Here is a 23,997-nt window from a genome sequence, read left to right on the forward strand (position 1 = left end):
TTCCACAAATCCTTACCACCAGCCAGCCCCCTCACACTAACCTCTCACGACTCCAGGTCTCCACACCATAGACCAGCCACCTGCTTTGTTCAGTGCTACACTTTTGGAGCTCAAGGAAGGTATGGTGCCAGCTTGCCTGAGACCCCAAAACTTGAAATCCTAGTATACTTGAAAACAGACTGCTCCAGGAGTTGAACTGCCTGGATGACGGCTAACTCGACTGGTTTCACAACAGCAGCTGTGGAGAGCTGTGCAGGGAATTTTTCTGTTAAAAAATATTCAAAGCACAGTTTCACAGACATTTCTTCTGGTAGCCAGGCTGGCTTAACAGCCCCTACCTCCCCTCTCCTCTGCCAGCCACTCACTCATTCCTACCACACACCAACACCTCACTAGCTCTGACAGTCCTAACGTGTGGTGGGGGTGACTAAATAAAGCAACCTACTGGCTAAAAAAAAAAAGGGGTAAGGAAAATGAAAAAAATACATATCAATCCTTTTCAGCTGCTGATATAACAGCAGTAATGGTTCTACTATTTCATGTGAGGGCACAGTGCACAGGCAGGAGAAAAAAGTAGAGGTGAATGTTTTGCAGCTGTCTTGAATGCTTTCACCCTTTTCTGAACAGAAGTTTCAGTGGCATTTTCCTATTGCCTCATTCGATTGGAGTACAGTGGGTTCATGCCAATGTAGAGGAACTATAATTTTTACATCCACACAGAGAGGAGCAGAAGTAGCAGACATGTAACAGCCCTAGTTTGTGCAAACCACTCTTCCAAGTACAGGCAGGCCTGGACATATTGCACACTCCCATCGTCCAGTAGCCCGGGGAGAACCTGTGGTTAACAAGAGTTAGACAGTTTAACAAAACAGGGTCAAAGCAGGCTTACCAACTTGCACACAAACTGTTGGTTCCCTGCAATGAATACTCCACCAACATACCCTTAACATCTGCCACACACTCAAGTCTTTTCTGCAATCTGATAAATCAGTAGAACAAGGTATGAAAGTAGCGTTAAGCACATGTAACTGTACACATATAAGAGTGAGAAGTAAGTGAACATGCCCTGCCTGCTGCTTTTGTAGAGACAGTCACATTTTAAGAAGGTATTTTCCACATATGTTTCCAAAAAGATCTCAAAGGTCTTAAAAAATACTTTGCTTAATCATTAAAACAAAGTGAAGAGTTTCAGGATCACAGCCCAAAATAGCCTATGGTATTTTTAAATTAGACAAACCATTGCTTATCACAATAAAGCACTTCCTTTCAGGAGACCAGCAGAATGGTAAAAATCAAAGGGATAAGAGCACAATGAGGAAAAAACCTTCATACTTTAATGAAATTAAGCAGCTTTTTATTTCTTCCCTCCTAACTGACAGCCTGGCCAGAGCATCGAGAAGACTGCATGCCTTCCAGCCTGTCCACGGAGCATAGGAATGCGCCTTGCTGAAACTTCTTTTCATGGGGGCCTAGAGCAGCTTAGTTTTTCATGCACTGCTTGACTACTTGACTACCAGCATTACCTGGGCCATAAGATTTGCAGATAATGCAGTCACTGAGCTGTTAACAGTGTTTATCAAAAACACCCAAACATCTACTCTCACAGCTACCGGCAGCATCCAAGCAGGTTGGACAGGCAAAGCAGCCAGCCCTGCATGAATGATATCCTGAACAGGCTACACACTTGTCCTTGCTTGGGCTTTTGCTTTCAGGAAAAACTGTCTAGAATTTTGTTAGTGCACTGGTTCATGAAAACAAGAGACATCTGATGCCAGGTGTCCCAAGTGTTAGGAGCTGGTCTAAGACTATTATTGAAAACACACTGCTGTTATGCATATGCATTTTCCATGGGCTTCTTCAACCAGTCACATGATTACACAGTGGTTTGTCCCTCAGAATTAATTAAATTCACCAAAGAGGCTTTATTTTATCTGACTTAACTGGCTTTTCACTGCTTCTTATTTAATATTCAGACTCACCATGTGACTTAAGTGATTTTGTGACCAACATACCAGTGAATCAACTGATGACCTATTTTAAAGAGCGTGTCTCACTCTGCAAATTGTCCAAAATTAAAACAGACTTCAGAGAAAAGTCATGCTGGCCCAGACGCTGCCAGAACAATGTTTTTGAGTGAGGGTTTCCTGTCTGAGGTGAGTTTCCAAAGCAAAGGGCTTGTACCTTGCACTGCAGGGTAGAACTATCATAAGCACCAAGCAGCTCAAAACCTAGGCAAGAAAGCAGCATCTAGGACAGGTAGAGGAGGGCTAAAGAGCTAAAATGTGGCTGAGCCAGGCACCAGTAGAAATGAAGTTAAGCTGTACTGAGAACGATTAGCTTCTGTCTCTGTGCTCAAACATTACTAAGTGGTGACTCAGCTCAGCACTGGAAAATAATGTCACTGCAAAATGTCTACACTCAGGTCTGCCCAACTGCTCTTCTCCCGATAATTTTGGAAAAATCAAGACAATTGTTTGGTCTGACCTGAGCCACACAGTGGATCACATCACCCAGCTTCTCAGTAGTATAGCTATTTTCCATTAGCATAGACCATCTGGATTTGACAGCAGTATGAGGCAGACTGTCTGTCCCTCTGGTTACTCACATCTGCCACTGAAAACAGAAAAAAAAAACCCACCTTCTAATTTGTCTGCTACAGTTCTCCAAGCACTGGTTCTTGATGAGGCTTTTCTCATTGGCTTCAATTACCTGGTCTTTTCTCTCTGCTAAGCAACACAAAAATCCAAAACATTTACCCTCAGTCTCATTTGAAGGCTTTAGGACTTCTCCCAGCACCTAAGTTGCTGAGGGTTTTCTTTCTGCATCCCTTCAAATTTGCCCAGACCCTCCTAAAAAATTTTGTCAGTTCGACTGCAAACAGTCCAGCAAGCCATCTCACTCCTCCCTCCCAGCAAGCAGCCACACTCCACGCTGTTGGAGCTGCCTGCCCTCCACCCACATCTTGTGCAGACAACCAGCTAGATGGCTGTACTTACAAAGGTATATTTTATTTACACTGGGGTCATGCCATCTGGGTTACATCACCTTCAACAGTAGCCTCTGCTCCACCAGTCCTTCCATCACGCCTGTGTGCTTTTGGGAGCAATTTTAAATGCACTCTCAGGCCACTGATACAAACAGACCTGAACATGAAGATTCTTTGCATTGATCCCTTGACATTCTTCACTGAGAGCACACTCCACTGGGTGACAGGTTCAGCTGTCCTTTCCTATAATTTCATATTTCAGTTTTCTCATCGGCAGGTAGTTTAAACTAATGTTGCAGTCACTTCTCTCACTTTCACAGCAGAGGATCTACTAACAGAGCAACTGAAACATGAAAGACATAGCAGCAATGGCAAAGTCTGACATTTGGGGCCATCACTTCATACCAAGGGCAGATTTTCTCCAGGTTAGCTCTGATATTCAAGACCAGGACTCTAGAGGTAGAACAGCACACATAGATACAATCTGGTGCATCACCAGGTACAGAGAACAAAATGCAGGGCAGTAACTGCCTAAGTCCATGTACCACTGCAGTGAAAAAGCAGTTAAATGAAATTTTCATGTGCATTGACTCAAAAGCATATAGCTGGAACAGCTGCTTCACTTCTGAATGAACGGACAGCTCTAAGCTGTTCCAAAAACATGTTGTGTCTTTAAAAGATAGTTTCAGTGCTGAGTTCAAGAAGACTTTAGGGCAGGGAGTTAAAAAAAGACATTAACACTTCTTAAAAAGTGACAAAAGCCAATACATTGGTATGAAACATTCACTATTTCTCACCGCATTAAGAACAGTTTCTGTCAAAACTCAGTACCAGAGCTTACATGTTGTTGCATTTTGAATTAATCCTACCGAACAGAAGGAAGAGCAAAACTTTATATTTTCAGACTGTTAACATTAATATGTTTAAATACTTCAGCACACACCATCTCTAACTGCTGGAAGATTCAATTGCTAAACTGCAAACATTAGTCACAGCATATTTATCAGTAATTAAAATGATGATGACATTGCTCGTATGTAAGACTCCCTTCAAAACAGGCATAGACCCACCTTCCCCACAACATGCCATCACAGACACACATTACAGTGTACCCCACAGCTCTGGCTGGCTCAGTCCCTCACTGCCTTATGCTGTAGCACATGCTGATGCTGAAGCCTATCTCTTAGGTGACCTGAACAACGCAGCAGGTTAAATTCAGCCAGTAGAACGACTGATCACTGCCTAAAAATCTAGGCAGTTAAGCATTTAACATGACAAAATGTATCAGGGCCTGCACACTCAAGAAAGAAATGGAAGCCCCATTGAGAAAGAAGTGGAAGCACCATTGACTTTGGTCCTTGAGAAGAACATTGGAAGTGACCTAAGGTCCAAGCATATTCACATGGCTAAGCTGAGAACACCATCCAGCATCAGCACGTGTTTGGGATCACAGCAGTCACTAACTCCAGATGAGACCTTCAGCTTACACTGTAGTCATAGCTCAGGCTTTTATTCAGTTGCTTCCCTGAAATAAGTATGTCTTGCACTCACAATGAAAGTCTCAATTACAGGAAAAACATATCCTGGAATACCTACGCTTGCAAAAATTAAAATAAAAGCAGCAGTTGTATTTAGGTCCTTCTGCAGAAAATAAACTGGAATGAGAAAGACTATCATCTACCTCTTACACAGTGACAGGGAAACATTTCCAACTGTTTTGCCAGTGGACGAGTGTTGGCACAAGAAACAGAGATCCAACATTAAAAAACCCAAGTGTATAAATTTACTATAGTGGAAAATAGCAAAGAGTTACAAAAGGATAAGCTTAGCAATGCACCTAATCATTACTACAAGGAGTGTCCACAGTGATTAAGAAAAATACATCACCGGTTACCCTAATACATCACCATCATCATCCAGACCCGCACGTCAGCTGGGAACACCCAATCACAGCAAAGGGCTGGAGAACTACTCCTGGTAACTGGGAAATCATATGCAGTGTGTCCACTCGTAAGTGAGGGCTCCATCTTTGCTGTGAAAGGGTCCAGCTTTTAAATTGTTAAACAAACAAGCTTACATCACTTATTTAGTGAGGTAAATATCTGGCTCTCTTTTCTCCTTGGGTTTCACCTAAAGCCTGGTCAGGGCTCAGAGGAAAATCAAGGGAGTAAATTCGACCAACTACTGTTGAATGGGGCCAACCGTCTACCTCCACAGCCTTGACTAGTCTCTAAATACAGAACGATGGATACATTTATATCTTAAATTTGGACCACCTACTGTCGAACAAAGCCAGCTGTCTACTTCCATGGCCTTGACCAGTCTCTAAATACAGAAAGATAGATACATTCATATCTCATTAATGAACAGATACAAATCTTCACTAATAAGCAGATACCAATATATCTTACTAACAAGCATAACAAGCATACATGTTTACACAGGTGTAGTCTTATATTATGTATTTTACTAATGATAATACAGAATTTTGGCTAATAAGCAGATACGTGGCTAAATAATAACATTAGGTTGGAAGGTTCATCTAGAAGTCATCTCTGGCTCAGGGCCTGTTTTCAGGCCTTAGCACTTCACCAACCTAGTGATGCAATGGCAAATGATACAACAGTTACAGAACCTCACTGTCTTTTGGTCACTTTTGCCTCCCTTTCTGATCACTTTTGAATCCAGCAGCAAATTTTATCCAGCAGCAAATTTTATCCAGCTATGGCAGGCCAATTGGGCCTCAAAGATATGTTCTTATAGTTTCCTTGAAAAGAAGCAAAAGTTTTAGCAGAGAAAAATGATCTCTCAATCCTTAGGAAGAAAAAGGCTTAAACATGAATTCAGTATTTATCAGAAAGGGAATCAACATGAGGTACCAACCTCAGTGGACAAAGCTGCAGAAAAACAGGTTTTGCTAATTCAGTTATTCAGGAAACCATTTGTTTAAAGCAAAAACTCCATGTCTCTGTGAACAGGGAAAATAGATCTTCCTCAGTCTGCTTTTCCTAACTGCATTTAAGTGGAGTACACTACAGTATTCTATATCTGACCTCAGACAGCTAGTTTCATCTTCTATCATGATTAATAATAGCAGTGGCAGGGTGTGGAAATACCCACAGGTAAATATTCAGGTTAAACACACTAAACAAACGCCTCTCACTCAGGAAGACCATTTGCAGAAGAGATGTGTGTTGGGGACCACCATGTGAAGGAGAGCCAGGAACACCACCATCATCATCCCACAGCACTGCAGCACATCACACTATGCATACTCCCTACAATGCTCCAGCAACCTCAGAGGACACAAACCTGGATGAGGGTGACAGAACCATCCTTTTCACTGTATAATAAAAAAAGGAGACCATGAGGACAGGACTGCAAGCTCCCTTCTCAACATGAAGATGCAAACAGGCAGTGCCAGAGAGGCAGGCAGCCCAGAGGGTGCAGGGGCCTCCCTCCCTTGTCCCAAAAGCTATGGGCCCCAGAAGTCATGAGGTTAGTCTTATAAATATAGATGTGCTTTTTTTCCCTCCCCCTTTAAAAAAATCAGAATTAGAGGTCTGGGTATAAAATTAAAATCTGATACTCTAACTTGTGGCACATCTCACTGTATTTACTACATGACGTGATTTCTAACTGCAGAAGGGTATTAAGGGCATCACTCAAGATTTAACAGACCTACAAAATTAGCTTCATGAGCTTTAATAGCTACCAGTTCTAATTGAAAAATCCATCTTCTTGAACAACCCAGCTACAACATACTGTCCCCCCAAAATGAATGTTAACTATCTCAATTATATTTATTTAACTCTGGAAAAACATATTCATTGTAATAAAGATTTTCTGCAACAGCTGCTTTCTTTAACCATGATCTCAACTTCATTCTCCTGAGAATAACTACTGAAGAAAAGCCAAATGTAAAATCCTGTTTCCTGTCAATTTAAGCAGATGTTTTTATGTAATCAAAAGCATTGTGGAGGCCCAAGCCAAACTGTATTCTCACTGCATTCTCAAAATAGGTCTACCAATGAAACACTAGCAAAAGAAGAAACATTTAGCAAGCTTATTACAGCTCAGAAACCTAAAAATCACAACTGTCTTCAAAACAAGGTTGTACATCGCCCAATAAAAAACAACTGCAGAAATTAAAGTTTATAAATGGCCAAGTTCCTTCAAAGAAAGTTCCCAGGGTCTATTTAGCAAGATTATTTTAAATAATTTTTGAGTGCAAAATCAGCATAACCAAAGTACACTGAAGTCTGGCAGCTTGCTGCTATATCCTTTAACAACCGGAATCTGGGCTGCACAACCTGAATGCATTTATTCTGACAGGTACCTTCAACCAGATAGTTAGCACAGTTTGACCCAAAACTAAAAGTACTAACCACTCATTGTCTCCTCTTCATCAGGAAAATTTGGTGGTACACGAATGGAGCAAAAACACATAGTCAAGTCATGTTAACTCACAACAAAACTCTGATATCAGCTACAGACATCCACCTACGACAACTATACTTAAAGAGCTCAGAAAGACAATGCCAAAGTTTCAGGCAGTTCTAGGAAAGCAGATCCACAGAAAGAGAGAGGCATACACAAGGTGTATAAAGGGCAAAAATACTTCCCACAAAAAATCCTCACACTACAGGATATCAAACCCATTAAACTAGTATATTTTAGGAAAAAAGCAGGGACCCAACATGAGTGTTGTTTTTCAGAACTCGTATAGAGTTCTGTCTTTCCTCAAGCAATTCTCTTCTGTTTCTGGAGACAGGGTTAATGTCATCTTTAGGGCAACACTGAGGGAGAGGCCAAATTCCTTCTTGATTTTCCAGCTTCATTAACAGTACCCACAAAACACTTGAGAGAGCTTGGTTGAGACAGAAAGAAGAACTTCTATTCCTTTTGGTTTTCTTGTGTATTAATCATGTTAAACAAACATCACCTCATCAAGGTTGGAATAAACCAAGTAACAAACGCAAAGACCATTTTTCATTTTTAAAATGTAATACTGCATGCTATTGAAACATGGTTTATGCCATTTATCACAGCCTATAAAAAGGTTGTCTACACTACGTTTGCTGGTGTAACTCCAGTAATATGCCATATTTACCATAGATAAGTCTTACATCAATAGCAAGTGCTTATTCTTTTTAGAATCCATCTTCCCAGGGATTTTTGGCATTATGACTGCATCCACTTCAGGGCTTTTGCCTCATCTGCAACAACACTAAGGAGTTCAGTTTATTTACAGACTCCAAAGTGACACATCAGTGTCAATGAAACACATTACTATCAGAGATTACTGCGTGGGGTAGGGATAGAGGCTTTAAGAATGTCACAGAGGTCGGTCACAGTAAAGCCATGCCATTCCCCACTGAGCATCACAACAGTTTCATCCTCTTGGTATTAAATTGCTTCTCCAGGAGCTACATCAAAAAAAGCAATGAAAATGCAACAGCCATGAACCACTGTAGTAACATTACCTACTAACAGCACTTCATTGAGCTGCTCCACAACTTGTTTCACACGCTGCCAAAATGGATGTGAAACTGCAGCCAGGGAGGCCCTTGCTTCAAGAGGAATATTAGCAAGTGCAGTTACAACCACCCAGTGCTGTTTGGAGAGGCATGGGGCAGGTCCCAGAGAACACGCAATTGAAAACAAGCTAAGTACTCCTACCATCTCACTCTTCGAAGATTGAAAGAACCATAGACAGAAGACCAAATCTAGCTTGGGATTTCAACCTTCAGGAAAGATATAGGATTTTTTTTTCCAGCTGGTTCATAAAAAACCAAGAGAATAATCAGATGCTGAGGGTGGGCAGGGTGAGCAAAGCAATAGAAATATCAATAGAATTAGGTGTTTAAATATGTAAAACAACAGGAATAAGTTCACTGGTTAGTCTGTTGCAGACAGGAAAAGTGATAATGAGTTTCTATTGAAGAAAAGGAGATTTGGGAAAATGACGCACAAATAAAGTACCTGGAGGAGATGTTTAACATCACACCAGAGAGACAACTGTTAGAAACAGGAGTCCTTCCCTTGCATGCAAGCAAGGATGAGATGTGGAAGGGGCCTCACAATCACCTAGCCACGGTCCTTCGTCCATGGAACTAATTTAAGCAGGAAAACAGGTGCACTATGGTAACATATGGAGCACTGAACCCCAACCCCACGGATGCTGACCAGTGTAGGTCCTACCCTCCCCTCCATCACCACTTGTTGTCCTCTCTCACTTTCTCTGCCAGCACCCGAACATGCCGAATCTTTTCACAAGCCAAATTTAAAGGAGTTTGTGAAAGGGTTTGAGGACTGCCAGGAAGCCTGGGGCTAGGAGAGAAGTTAAGACCATTCCAATTCTTATATCATGGGGTTTCATCTATCCACCACGTGGAACCAGTGACAATTACCCAACCGACTCTCTAGGTCTAAGCGATCTGTCGTCCCTTTGGGAATTCTTCCTTGCCGTGCAGGGCTTTGGGAAGGCCCCTTTCCATGTCGGCGCCTCCACCCGCATGCCGCTGCCCTGGCGTGGACGCCGGCGAGCCCAGCGGCTCCCGGCTGCCCGCCCACACCTCGGGGGGACGTGCTGCGTCCAGCTTCCCTCCCGAAATACGAGGGGAATCCACCCAGGGAAACGGTAGAAACGCCACTTGGAGCACTTGGCGATCCTGGACGGGCACCCGCGCTTGCAGCCAGGGCTGCTGTTCCCCTCCCGCGCCAATGGCCCCTGGCAGCCCTGCTGCAGGGTGGCTGCGGAGACCGCCGAGAGCCGCGGCCCGGGGGCAGCGCAGGGACGGACCCCCAGCCCTTCCCCGCCCCGACTCCCTGGGTGAGCGGCCAGCCCTCGGGCCCCGCCGGGCGCTGACCCGGGTCCTCGGGCCGCGCCAGGGTCGCGGAGCCCGCGGGCAGGCCCGCAGCGCTGTTCCCCGCGGGATGCCCGCCCTCGCTGAGCCCCCGCCCCGCACACCTGCCGGGCTCTCCGCGCCCTCAGCCCCTACCTGGCCGGCGCAGCAGCGGGCGGACATGCTGGCGGTGCGGGGTGGCCCAGCTCCCTCGCTGCTCCCGCATGCGGAAGGGGCACGGCTGGGATGTCCTGTCCTGTCCTGGGCTGGGCTGGGCTGGGCAGGGCAGCCGAGCACGGGGAGCCGGAGGCGGGGCGGCACCGCCTCTGCCCGGCCCGGCTCCGCCACGCGGCTTCCGCTGTCGTCAGCCCGTGTGTGAGCTCCGCTGCCCTGCTCCCCGGGCCAGCAGGGTGGTGGCAGCGGCGACACGTAAGGTGGGTCCCTGCGCGGCCACCCTCGGCAGGCTGCCCGGCTCCCAACGACACTGCCGGGATCACCTGCCTGCTCATATAACATCTGGTTCTGGGTAGCTGGAATTTAATGAATTCAGTGAATGAGGCATTTGAATATGAGGATCTTAAAAGACCACGCATCAAATGGAAGTTTAACGCCGTGGTGCACCAACTCCGGGTTCGAACTGCTGTGCCGCATCCCACTACCCGCGCCTGCGTGGAAAAGCCATGTTTCCTCAGTGGACAGCTGGAAGGCCGTGCTTTCTTAACAGGAGCCGAGACCTTTCCCAATGTTTCAGAAACACCTTTTCCAGCATCAGTCGCCTCTAACCATGTGCAGTACTAGGCAGGAGATTAGGATTTCCCAACTTCCAATGTGACAATAGGAATTTTCAAAGCCAAATACCAATAGGAATTACTATTGCAAAGCCAACAATGAAGCAAGGAAGGTCTCCGTGGAAAGACTTCCTCACCTTGTCCACTTTGTGGCCTCTGTGTGTCTAATGCACTCTAAAAGATAACTATTTTAAACTTTGTTTCTAGTCTTAACTGCCCCTACTTTAGGAATTTAATGCAAATAAAAGCTCTTAACCTGCATATAAGTACATACATATAGATAATTAGCAACACCTACCAAGGAAACGGATGGATTGCAGGATGTAAATCCCCTTCGTCTTTCCTCATGTGTGGAAAGGTGGTGCTCTACCAAGTGGATGATATCAGCATTTCACAATTTGGTATGATACTGGGGACTGAACAGACCAGTTACCACAGGGGTACAATTAATAAAAAACAGCCAGTGTGCTTTGTTTCTAATGGTGCTCTACCAGCTTCATATACTCAGTTAGAGACAGAGTATTTAGCACTCTTAGATTAATTCTGTCAACCAGATGGTTACTAAGCTGCAGAGAACACCAGTTTGCAGGTATCCAGCACAGTTCAAGCACTGATGTGGCTGATGCTCCTGCTTCGTAGGAGTAGCAAAAGCCCCAGCCTCAGGTAAGGACTCCTCAAATCAGGACTGGGGCTGGAGGCTCAGCACACCTTTTCCTTTCCCCAGAGGCAGGGCTGCAAAGATAGGCTCAAGAATTGAACAACAGACAGGAAAGTAGTGTGGCTAGCCAACAGGCAAGGGAAAAACCACTCATGTTTTTAACTTTGAATCACAGTCAGCTTCCTGAAGCATGTGATTAAGATGTGGGAACACATGGATCACAGCACAGTGAGAATTCAGCAGAACTGCAATCATCTTGTATTTCTGTTCCAGACTTCTTATACAATTACAAGAAGCTGACTAGTCGGGCTTTGCTTAATTTCCACATCAGCAAAATCAACTCAAAACATGAAGGAGCATCTGAGGCTTAATTTAAAAATGAAACTGTTTTGCAAAGAGAGACTAGTGCAGGTGACATACAGGCATGGTGCAAGAATATGAATGGCTGTACCATACGTCAGCATGTCTGTGATAGCAAGAAGCATTCACTGGCTGGGGAATGTCATTAATTCACTGCTCTGTGCAGGCCTGTTAATGCCAGCCAGCACTGTTATCAAAAATAAATCTAGCTTCTGCACTAAAGAAAACAGCAGAGCTCTGTAATGGACTTTCCAATCAGTGAGAGCACCTCAGAACCTTGGGATGTGTGCCCTGGCTTTTTGGATGAAAAATTCGTCACCAGAAAGGCTTGAACTTCCCTGTTGTGTTGCTGGCAAACATTACGCAGGCTAATAGCAAAGCAATGTGCAGATGTTACTGCAGGAAAAGAACTGTCACTCTAAAACTATCCATGCATTTAGAATAAGGTTTATCCATCAAACACACATCCTGAAATCAGAGAAGGCTAGTCTGATTTACTGACCTGAAATCTTCAACCAGTAATTCCTGCCTTAAAGTGTTCTTTTTGGCAGGGGTCTCTTCAAAGAGATGCTAATTCTGATTTAGTGCTTTCAAGTGACAGGGAATTCACAGCATCAGCAGAGAAAGTCAAGATGTTTTGGCCTTGCTTTGCATAAGTCGAACTCTGTAAGTTAGACTTACAGAGATTTAATAAGTCAGGTAGAATAGGGACATGGAATGTTGCAACAGGAAGTAAGACAGCCAAGGAGCACCCAGGGATGGAGTTAAAACTCTGGTCTCAGTTCAAGTGCCAGGGAGTGAGGAACAAAGGAAAGTGCTCAGTTAGAAGTTGTAACTGTGTGACAGTTCTCCAGAAAACCCCTGGTCAGAAGCTAGTTGTGCCCAGGGAACAAGCCACTTTCCTCACCCGCATGTGCACAGGCAGGGTAGAGTAGAAAAAACTGAACTCTCAGGAGCATGTCACTTTGAGCCACTTACCTTCAGGCAGCCTCCAAGACATCCAGCCTATTTGCATAAACACCAGTGACCTTCTGTGGCACATCAGCTTTGCTCAGGTCACCAGGACAGGCATCATTACCCTCAGATCTCACCTGCAGTTTAGCTTATGTTGCACCTTTACTAATCCCTGACTGATTTCTACGTGGACTGTTGTTACAGAAGCAGAGGTTCTCACATACTCCTTCTCTGAGAATGCAGTATTGGTACCTGTAGTGAGAACTCAAAAGTGGTGATGCAGAAAGCTTTTGGACATAGCACAGTTAAGTCTTAACTTAACAGGAATGCTCAAGGACTATGCTTCCTCAATACTCACACAGCATGAACCAGCTCAGTGTATTTTAGGATAATATTAAGAATTATGCTGCTTTGTTCACACCTTCTGAAATGAAGCTACAACTCAAAATGATGCTTTCAATATTATATAATTTCAAGATTTTTCAATAATTAAAGGGTTTTGGTTTGTGTCAACTGGCAAACTGAAGAGAACAAAAAGTCTGCATCCAATGAGAGGGAGAATGTACCACTTGGCTGTTTTTCAGATGAAATGAAATATGGAAATTTTTTCCAAATGTAAATGCAAACAGAAAGAAAACAAAACCAGATTGTCACATACTGTGGTGGCCACTTACTTAAAATCAGTTCTTTTTTTACAGTGCAAATTCAGACGTTGTATGCCTGTTAAAATAAAAAAGGCATGAAATTGCTTTTCAAGGAAATGTATATTTTGCTTGAGCCTAGCAATTAGACACAGGGTTTTGGGAAGGAGGGGAAATGTCTGTGCATGTGCATGCATATGTTCTGGAAACCACCACTCAGATTCCCAACTAGACCTCTTACACAGCCAATTACCTAACTTCTGTGATGTTGCTGTTACCTGTGGAAAAGGTATTCCAGTACAGGGAAGCATCATGCAAAGGTGTCATCAGACAGTAAAAATTACTTATTTATCACCTCTAGTTTTACTTGTGTGTAGCTACAAGACCATATTTGTCATGCAGTCTAGGTAGCTGCTGACCATAATAAACTCATGACTTTCTCAATTTTTTCTCAAGTATGCACCAGCACCTAGATTATGTACCACTTCTCCCCACATCCTCCTGCGTAGCCAAGGGTTTCCAGAAGCCTTGACTTCTGGGCATCTTCCAAAAGCCAGTGTATCTAGGAATTATGCCACGAGCAGCTGGCACAGCACAGTATATCCCAGCCCCAGACCTGACAAAAAGCAGGTGGGAATACCCTGGTACTTATTACTGTTGTGAGTGGATGATCACCCTCACCACTGCGCAAAAAGGTGTGGGGAGGGATACAGAGCAACTGTAACAGCAACGTGAGCACTGCAGGATCTGCCAGTGCAAGGCACGAACAACCTGCAGCTATAAATCTCCAAGGTGCAGTGATGACACAGATGACAAACTGACATCTCTGTGGGGCCTGACACACACGTAACTGGCCCTTCCAGAACATCAGGTTGACCATAATGCTAAATGGTGGTATATTCTACTGTATCTGTAATTAATACAAATATTTTCTAGCTGGTAGTAGTTATTAATTTTTTAAAAATTATCCATGCATTTAAGTATTCAAGTTTGGTTAGATTCTGGTCAAATGAAACTTATTGGACTTTGAAAAAAAGCATTTCATAGCACTTGAAAAGTTTAGTATTAAAAATCCCACAAGGCTGGTATTTCCAGGCAAATTTGCTTAAAAAAACCTTTTGTTTGAGAACAGAGTTTAATAAACTGCTTGGTAGTTTTTTCACTCCAGTGTTACTTTAGAGCGGACTAAGATCGGCATTGTTTATTAAGGAAATGCACCAAATTTCTGAGGAGGTTAATTTTTGTGACGAAAGCACGGAAGAGTGGTATTGCACAGCTTTGCACTGAACTCTGTAAGGGCTGCATTTGCACGCTCTTTGTTGACCCTTTTTAGCACAATGCCATGCAATGCCACTTATGAATGTCATTTTTTCCTGACCTCCCAGCCACTGGATGCAGTATAGCTTTTCCTGCCTAATCAGGATTTTATTACATGATGTCTCAGGTTTCACAGTCACAGCTAAAATCTTTACCTTAGAAACAAGTGACATGGACATTTAACTTGGGTGATGCTAAGGAAATATTGTGCTGGAAGAAAAGGAGACAGCAGCACTTCCCAGCATATTTACACATTCCTGACACTCAGGTAACCAGCCAGCAGCAGGGAACATGGTGATGGCTGGGAAGCACTGAGTTTTACTGGAGTTAATGAGGGACGTATGGAAGAAGGGAAGCTTGCACGTCCCTGATTTACCAGATAAAGTCAATATTAAGGATCTTATTAAAGAAGCTCTACAAGAATATTAAGTTAAACAGGCTCAAGCTGAGCAACAACCCAGTTTTCCACTCCTACAAGGAGCTTCAAGCTTGTAGAATGATGATTCTCAGATAGACAAGCAAGCACTAGGTTAACATCAGACCATTTTTACCATATCTGACCATCTGCCTTATTTCTCTGTCACACACAGTCCCTAGCATCAGGGAAAACCCATCTGGTTGTAAATCAGTATTTCAACTCCTACAATTAAATATATAGATTAAAATTGGTTTCTACCATCATATATAAAGATAAAAAAACATGGTGGCACTATCCTTCTGCAATGTTGATTTCCTCAGGATGCTTATGTGAGATAACTAGAGGAAGTTCCTGGACGTACAGGGAAATTTAGAGGAGTAAGAAAAAGACAGTTTTACATTTGTCAACCCAGGAGTAGACTTCTTCAGAATTGCTAGATTGCAACAACTTTGATAATTATCTGTTAATTTTCTTTGACAGTGAACTTTTTTTTTTTTTTAATTAATTCACAGATGGCAAATTCATGCAGGACAGCTTAAGTATTCTTTGAGGGTACCTGCCTACCAGCCTGGCTCAAAGTGGAGGTTTCCCAGAACCAAAGCACACAGCTCACAATGTATTGTTAAAGTGTGCTTACCATAACTGTCAGTGTCACAGGAATAAACCTCTTGTGGTAGGCAATAAACCACATTACACTAATGCTTTCTAATTAAGAGTGAAGTGCCTCCTCTCCTCCTTCCTTCTCCACACATCATTCCGTTAATTTTAGTAATAAATAATGTTACTATGAAGATTTCTGGGCACAATTTGAGCTGACAGCTCTAGAACAAATGGTTACAACACTGACAGCCTCTGTGCTGACCACATAGCAAGCCCCTCAGAAAATTCTCATGCAGGACCTTCAAACCTGTGGATTTGATTCTTTGGAAGGAAGAAACAGAGCCCCCCAGACCCTTGTACCTTTATTTGAAAGGGTAAGAGTTTCTAAAAAGACACAAATAGAAAATTTCTGAATAAGTTTCTCATGAATAGAAAAAAAAATGAAAATACTAGAATTGTACACAGACATATGAGGCTAGTTCAAAAGCATCAAAGCTGATATTTTATTCTAGCTCTGCTTGGGGAAGCTTGAAAATGACAAATTAACATTATGTGATGAAAAGTTTGGCCAAGTGGAGCTCCCAAGCTAGCAAGAGTTGCTTCTGGAGTCTTCCTGGTAGTGGTGGGCTGCAGGAGGAACAAGCTTAATTCCCAACAGGTCTTTGGTAAAATGAGGATCAACAGGAGGTCCTCCTAGGCAGTGCTGTATTTTAGAGCCAAGAAAGACAGCAGCCATGCATGTCTTTTTCCCAGTTTCTCACACTACTGGATATCAGCAAGGTGTATGTCAAAATACAGCCTGCCAAGAGTGTTCAAAGACCTCTGTGCAGTTCTCTGAGAAGTTTTTTTAACTCAACCTGATACACTGTATGCAAACCTATCTCTGGTTTATATTGTAATTTTATTACAGCCTTGTGGAGAGAATAGCTTAACTCAAAGACAAAGTTTACATAGCTGAGTTTAACATGTCGGAGGGAACAGAGGGATTAAAAGAAAAGCAGGCCCAACTATATCCTCTTTTGTAAGGATTCCTTCCTTCTCTCAGAGTACTAACAGGTCACAGGTGAAACATGCTCTGTAAAGGAATCATTACACTGGAGCATAGGAAGTATAAACATTTATGCATCAGAAGAAATGGCTGAGTTAAGTGAGCAGGGTACATGCAGTAATTCAAGAGAATGAAAACAATAACAAAAGCCAAGAAGACAGATAAAAGCAAAGAATTGGCAGTGCTGCCTGGAGTGCATCAAGGCCACACCATGTATAAAACCACACCAAAAATGCAAAGCAGCAACTTTATATTACAACTTAATTTGGCTCTGAGCCTTCTTTGTCAATACAAAAAGGCTGCAAAGATCACATAGCATTAGAATCAATCAAGAACCAAGGAGACAGATAAGAATGTGATAGCTAACGGTCCTTGTTCTCCATGCCACACCACCACAACTAATCCCGGTATCTGTGAAAAAATGAAGTCAGTTTTGTTTAAAACAAAACTTTCTGTATTGTGTGCTCATACAATGAATTTTGCTACATTTATTGTGGCAGCAAAGTGGAAGAAAAAAACAAAGTTCTCATTCAATTATATAAACAATACCAGTAGAATGCATAGAAGTCACTCAAATTCCATCAAATCTTGAGGTAAATGCCATCATGTTTGCAAAGAGGAGTACTAACCTTTCAGGAAGAAACAGCAGTAAGACATAATAAAAAGATGGTAAGGGCAGAAGAACTGTCTCAACCCAACAGAGAAGGCATTTGGATTATGTTCCTGTTTGCTCAAGTGTACCACTTAGACTTTTGCACAAGCAATGCATATTGCAGGGTGAAAGCACCCTTGATTGTTGTGCTTCTGAACAGAAGCCAAATAGATTGTAGCAGCTGTATATTCAACAATTTGGCGTGATAAGAAACAGATTGTCAATGCTGAAGCATGATTAGCATGATATAAAGCTTACAAACTAACCAAGTAATGAGTTAAATTAAACAATATTTAGATGACTGATTGCACATGATTGCATATTATATTTACAAATCCCAAATATTTCCTCCAATGTTCTGACGTAAATCACAAAAGTTAAATCAAACTATCCAAAAGCCTGAGATCAAGAAAAAATATTGTGCTGAACCGTTCTCTAATCTTATAATACTCTAAGATGTACATACATTTTATCTATGCACAACACCATCATTAAGAGCAAGGCAATTTTAGTCCCTGACATGAGCAGACTTATTCAGGAACTCAACCGAAAACAAGATTTACTGCACACCCTCATGGTATAGAACAGGCCCCAACCATACATGCAGTGCACAGCATGCCAAATGAATTGCTGTGCGGAAGCTAGAAGGAAACAGCTCCTGAACTTGTATTATATAAGCACTGCTATTTTTGAGCGTCTACTGTGGCAAACACGTGACTTGAAGCACACAAGACAATAGCTTTGGTCACAAAATACCCTCTCACTCCAACTCTGCTCTTACAGAGCACCGCAACCGTGCTCTATACATTAAAATATTGACTGCCCATCTACCTCTGTACCTACTCTACAACTTTTGCCAATCGGAGCTTAGAGGATTGCTAATGGTTCTGCTGGAAAAGTTTCCTTCAGGGAAGGGTATTGTCTAGACAGATGGAGCATTTTACAAAGAATGGTGTTACTCCCAAAGCAGAACTGATAGAATATTTAAAATTGTCACTGCCATACAAACTTTACCTGTTATACCCAATAGTTGGGATACCAAAAAATGCAGTATCTGTTTCAGGTGCTCAAGGTTTCAGGCTTTGAAGACCAGTCAGAATGCTGCCATAGAAAAGTTCAATGTAAAAAAGTTTACAGTACTCCTAACTCCTCTTCCCTATTCAGATTAACATATTTTTGAACATATGCCTATGAGAAGTAGGACTGTAGTTTTCTTAATCCCCTAGCCTGCAATGAGGAAGATGATGATGTTTGATTACATGGACAATAAAAACTGCTGTAACTACTCTTAATGGATAAACATTTTCTCTACACTGTTAATTAGATTTTAAGAAATTTGTTTACTTTTCAACTGCCAATAGCCAATACAGAACACAGTAGGGTACTGGGAGAGTAGTGATTCTCCTTTACAAAGCCGCGTACTCACATTGGCTTAAAGCAGGAGTTAAATGAAGGAACACACAAGGAAGATGATGATTGCTACTCCTCCACAAGCCTCAAAATCTTGTACTAAAACACTTGCCACAAAAATTAGAAAACAGAACACTGAAAGTGGTTTGCAGGTGGGAAAATGACAAAAGCTCACTAGGTATTCCTAAGATCCACTCCACAACACTGTTAAGCTGCATCAACAGTGCCTATGGGCTTGTTTTTCTCCATTGAAGAAGTTTGGTTACCCAGCAGACACTTTGCAACCCCACCACGCTGGAATTCAGGCAAAGCTGAGTCCAGTATCTGCACTACGAATGGTTTAACAGCCACAGGCTGACAGGAGGGCTAGTATAGTTTTCCCAGTTAGATCTCCTTCCATCTCTTACTGCAATCTTCGGGCCTGTGAAGGAAACAGTATTTATATGCTTTCAGATTGTTATAGGTTTGAAAAGAGATGTTGGAATTTCTCCCCAATATCGATTACTGGGTAGCGTACACCTACAATGAAAGGGCACCATCCCCACCTTTTCCCGGGGTGGGGGGAGGCGGGGAGGAGCGACGTCGCGCGCAGAGGGGCACGGGAGTGGGGGAGGGTTATTTTTAAACTGGCTGGTACGACGCACTGGGGGCTTTGTTTGTTGGTCTTCCTGCCTATCACCCGATGGAGCCGGCAGCCACCTTTTTGTTCTCCAATTCAACCTCCGAGAAGAAGCCTTCCCCTGCCTGCCGTTGGGGATCGGCCCTAGTCCTTCGCCGGCCATCACAGCAACCGCCGGGATAAACTCCAGGAGAGCCCCTGCCGACCGTTTTGGAGCGAGGTATCTGTCCCAGGCCACGCCCTGCGCCAGTGCTGCATATCAGAGCATCTCCCTCCGGCTGCTGCCTGGAGCAGTCCGCCCGCCGCTGCGGGCAGTTATTTCCGGAGCTGGGGAGCCCGGAGCTGTTGCCGAAGACCGCGCCCATAGCCCTGGAACAAGCGGGAAACGCCCCTTCATTGTTGGCAGTGGAGCCAGCATCGCTCACCAGGCTGTGAGCAGTTGTTGAGCTACCGGGAACAGCCCTCGGACTCTCACGGGGAGCCACGGCAGCTGCCACCCGGGGAAGTAGGACTTTGTTTTTAAAGTTTTGGTTGCATTACTGTTACTTATTGAGGTTTGTTAAATATATATATATACACACATGCTAATAAAGAGCTGTTATTTTCCTTCTCCACGCCTTCCCCCTGAAGCCTCTTAATTCTGAGGTTATAATAACTTAGAGGGAGGAGTTTGGTTTTTTTTTTCCTAACCTGCCCTCCTTAGCAAACATTTGTCTCTTGTTAAACTATGACACAGATAATTTCTCCGGGCAGATTGGAATCTGTAAAAAAACAAAACAAAACCAAGCCCCAAAGAATTCACATTCAATATGTGCATCATATTGTTTTCAAGGTAGTGGATATGTCCTTGGAGAGTCTTAATGCATGACTGCTGAGAGAGCATATGCCAACTCATTTGTTAACACCTGAGCCTATTATCTGGAACAAAAAATTATCATGCCCTTTCCTTACAGTGATACATTTTTATTATGGTATTGGAAGACAGTTATGTGTACATTTAAGCTCCAGGTGAGAAGTGTGTTATTTGTAGTTTTCCTCCTAAGGGTGTACATCTGTACAGGATAGCACGTAATTTAGCACAGAGGTTCTGCAAAATTAGTCTGTAAATTTATAGCCTGCAAGCAGTTTTGACAGTTATTACCCTAAAGCACAAGTCAAAGTAACAAGACACGAAAACAGATAAAGGAATCTTTTTTTTTCCTTCAAAACAATTTATTGTAATAATTTCAGTAAAGAAATATTAAATTCTAATTTTACATGTTAAAATATTATAACCATCCTGTGACTATTACAGCATTTTAAAAATGGTTGGGACTTCGGTCATTTTCACTCATTTTCATACCCAATCCACAGCAATCAAAAAATCAGTTTTTTTGGTAATCCTGAAAAGTGTAAATCACATTGTTAGTAAAGTAAAGGGGTTCAGCCCTCTCCTCAAGATCTGATACCATTCTCAAGATATATCTACTCTGAACTGCTTAATGCTGCTAACTACAGTGGCAGTACATGACTTCTTCTAATGAACCTCAGAAAGTGAATGAATCAAAGCACACTTAAATCAGTGTGTACTCCAAATGAGTCACAAATTCTGCAATTAAGTATTAATTACATTTGGGATACATGCAAGTATTTTTCTTTGTTGATATAAAAAGCTAACCAGTCAACTGTTGGCATGAAAAGCTAAGCCTTAATCCTGTCCCACCACACTAATACTCTTAATAATTTTTCTTACATGCTGTCAGATGCAGGACAAATTCTTAACCTTAGATATTAATAGAATGGCTTTGGTTTATTTCCAAACCAATGTAGAATAGTTCTGATATTAGGTAGATTCTTTATGCTGCATTAACTCAGAAAAAAGTTTAGTGTACCTACAGCTCTGTAGGAATGCAGATCAATTAGACTGCTTCCTGGGGAAGCAGTGCTGCTTTTGGTTAAGTGCCAGAGTGAAGATTGACAGTGATGTCATCATAATATCAGTGTCTCCACATACCACACTGAACAGAAATAAGTGGCAGCAGCAGACAGAAAGTATGCATGTTTAATACTTTTCACAGGCAGTCATCCATCCAGTGACAGTTTTTCCCTGACAATAGAGACTGTTTTGTGAGAAGTACTTAAGTTTGGTGAACACGCCCCACAGGCTACAGGGTTTTGTTGTTTGGAAAAGCAGCACTTAGGGTGATGGCAGGAATCTTTGTCCTGACAGTCAGGTCCTGATGCCAATATTTTACAAGAGGGTATCCATCAGTAATCACTCAGTCTATTTTGCCAAGCTCCAGAGTGCTACCTGGACAAGGCTAGGGAAATGTATTGTGCAGGATGCAAGGGCAGGCCAGTCTAAGAATTTCAGGGAATATTTTTCTTTGAGATTACTTTTGCATATTTCCACCCTCAGTAGCAGTAAAAACATGCTGTCTTTCAAATTTTATTTAAATAAAGACTGTAGGATTAGTCTTCCAAACAACTATTTAGATTTTAAGTTTAGATGGTAATGTCATATAAGGATGGCAAATGAAATCCAAGGCAGCAGATTTGCTAGCTCTAACATTGGCTCTCTCCTTAAATGTTTGTTGGCACTACCTTTGAGACCTTCTGATTCTGTCAGCCCAGCTAAGGCAAAACCAAAACATAATGGAAAATCCATATCAGAAAATCCATTATGTTTCCATTTCCACTTAGTAGAAATGATACTGCTTTTTATGCTGATACTCAAATGTCTCAAAAATTAATGCTGACTTCTTAAATGCCTCATTTATAGCTAATCTCAAAACTCCTAGCATTTAACACATAAGCTTGATTTCATCTTGTTGAAGATGAGACTTTCTGAAAGATGTTAAAGCAATGATTGTTCTAGCTTTATGCAGCTCTGGAAACTCTGCCCATTGTCAAATACAATTAAATCACAGAAATCAAAGAAGCATTTCTCTTTTTCCTGTCCTTTAGTTAACAGGCCCATTTTAGGGCATGTACTCCAAAACACTAATCACAAAACCCTCAACTGATCTTTGCAAAAGGAGCTAAAAAGCTTAAATTAATTGCCTAAGCTACCATAACTTAACTTGACAAGTTCCCACACATCCGTTGACCGATGGTACTGGGGTCAGTAAACAACGTGCAAGTAGTCAGCTGATTAAATTTTATTTTGAAGTTGAAATCTTAAGGTAGTGCATTTTACTTCTAATTTGACACAGACTTAGAAACAACCATTCAAAGTGCCTAAAAGTTAAGTTAAAACCTTAATAATGTAGTTGTCTCTCTGAACTCAAGAGGAGAAACACACTTCTATGGAAGCATCTCTATTACAAAAAGATACCACTTTTGAGTATTATTGAGTCTTATACTGGCAATAACAAAATGGCCAATGATAATCTGACAGCTGCTATCTAGCATACTCCAACTGTTAAGAAGACCAAGTCCAAGTTAATTTGCCTCTCTAGTAGAAGGTCTGAGTAATTCAGCATCAGATACAGGTGTTGAGTCCTGAGCACTTTTCTTGCCACGAAGATATGAAATAATGCTACTGTTTGGGGAATACTGAAGGAGGGTCACAGAAATGTGCTTCATGTTCCTTACCCAGAATGGTCTAAACAATTAACTTGCTTACCTGATGAGAAAGAAAGCAGAAATCTCTCTGAATCTCATCTACATCTTCCAGTTTGTCATTTTACAGAATCACATGGTATGTTTTGGACTCTCATACTCCTCTCCTCATTTTGTTTTGTTTTAAGTGGTGTGAAGTTAAATTACTTTCACCTAAGTAAGATGCCTCAGGAAAAAAAGGCTCGTCATAATAGCCTGTAATTTACTGGGCAGTATCACACACCATTAGAGCAATTAATGGAATTGGATATTTCTAACAAATAGATATTTTAAGCATCATAGAAGAGTCTTTTTTGTACTAATTCTATCAGAACACAGAACTAAGTCATTCTCACCCCAAAGCATTTATCCTAAACCACAAATCACTGAAGGGTTTCAGCTGGTGTTGGTGCCCAGGGAATTAGTCCATTCAGAGAGTTTGTGTTCTGAAACATTGAAAATATCCCATTCTCTCTGAGCATGTAGCTCCTATTTTAAAATCAGTGAAATATTAAGAGGTTACCTCGATCTATTCCTTCTGTTTTTTTCCTTTTTAAATTTAAAAGTGCATTTTGTTGCTCCTTCACAGCTTCTGCAGGACCGTTGGGTCTTGGCAGCTGATTTCCTGGAGTGGGTCCTGGTCGATTACTGAAATACTTCTGTTTCAATGCCTTAATGATAATGGAAGAAAAATAACCAAGTAATTAGCATTAAGTGTCAGAATACCATTTATAAAGAAGTCATAATGAAATAAAGCACTTGCTATTGGGACTTAAAAACTACTTGGACATTTTTATTCTAGAAGGTGGTCTTGGGGCAAATCAAGTGTATGTTCTTAATTACTATCCACCCCACTTAGATTTGGTAAAGCAAGGGATAGTTGAGTACTGTTATTTTCAGCTAGCACTCAAGACATCCTAACAAAACTCTAGACTATTTTGGAAAAGGTCTTGAATAAGCAGTTTCTAGCTCTGAAGAGCTCACATTCTGAATAGACTGAATAGTCTTAGATGAGACAAGAGTCTCATCTGAGTAAAGAGTAAAGTAGGAATAAAGAAAAATTAAAGAAAAATTAAAGAAAAATTAAATTAAAGAAAAATTAAATTAAAGAAAAAT

The 23,997-nt window shown here is 42.0% G+C and overlaps 2 protein-coding genes across 4 annotated transcripts in view; both read right to left on the reverse strand.

The window, feature by feature from the left end:
- SERINC5 (serine incorporator 5) overlaps nucleotides 1–10,087 on the reverse strand; it is a 42,594-nt gene extending 32,507 nt beyond the window's left edge. Inside the window, exon 1 of the mRNA XM_027671366.1 lies at nucleotides 9,991–10,087. Coding sequence (XP_027527167.1) covers nucleotides 9,991–10,017 — 27 coding nt within the window. The 5' untranslated portion in view covers nucleotides 10,018–10,087. The remainder of the gene's footprint in view (nucleotides 1–9,990) is intronic.
- Nucleotides 10,088–16,899: 6,812 nt separating this feature from the next.
- The window catches only part of CDK7 (cyclin dependent kinase 7), a 34,231-nt gene continuing 27,133 nt past the window's right edge, over nucleotides 16,900–23,997 (reverse strand). For 2 of the 3 annotated variants that reach the window (XM_027671560.1, XM_027671561.1), the window contains exons 8-9: nucleotides 23,405–23,552; nucleotides 20,530–20,681 (exon numbers count right to left, since the gene is read on the reverse strand). In XM_027671560.1, coding sequence (XP_027527361.1) covers nucleotides 20,656–20,681; nucleotides 23,405–23,552 — 174 coding nt within the window. In that variant the 3' untranslated portion in view covers nucleotides 20,530–20,655. Of the gene's footprint in view, nucleotides 19,102–20,529; nucleotides 20,682–23,404; nucleotides 23,553–23,997 lie in introns of those variants that run through there. The other variant, XM_027671559.1, reaches the window with a different exon arrangement.

Source organism: Neopelma chrysocephalum, unplaced genomic scaffold (genome assembly GCF_003984885.1).
Source record: "Neopelma chrysocephalum unplaced genomic scaffold, ASM398488v2 Primary Assembly neopelma1_97102, whole genome shotgun sequence".
Taxonomy (NCBI): domain Eukaryota; kingdom Metazoa; phylum Chordata; class Aves; order Passeriformes; family Pipridae; genus Neopelma; species Neopelma chrysocephalum.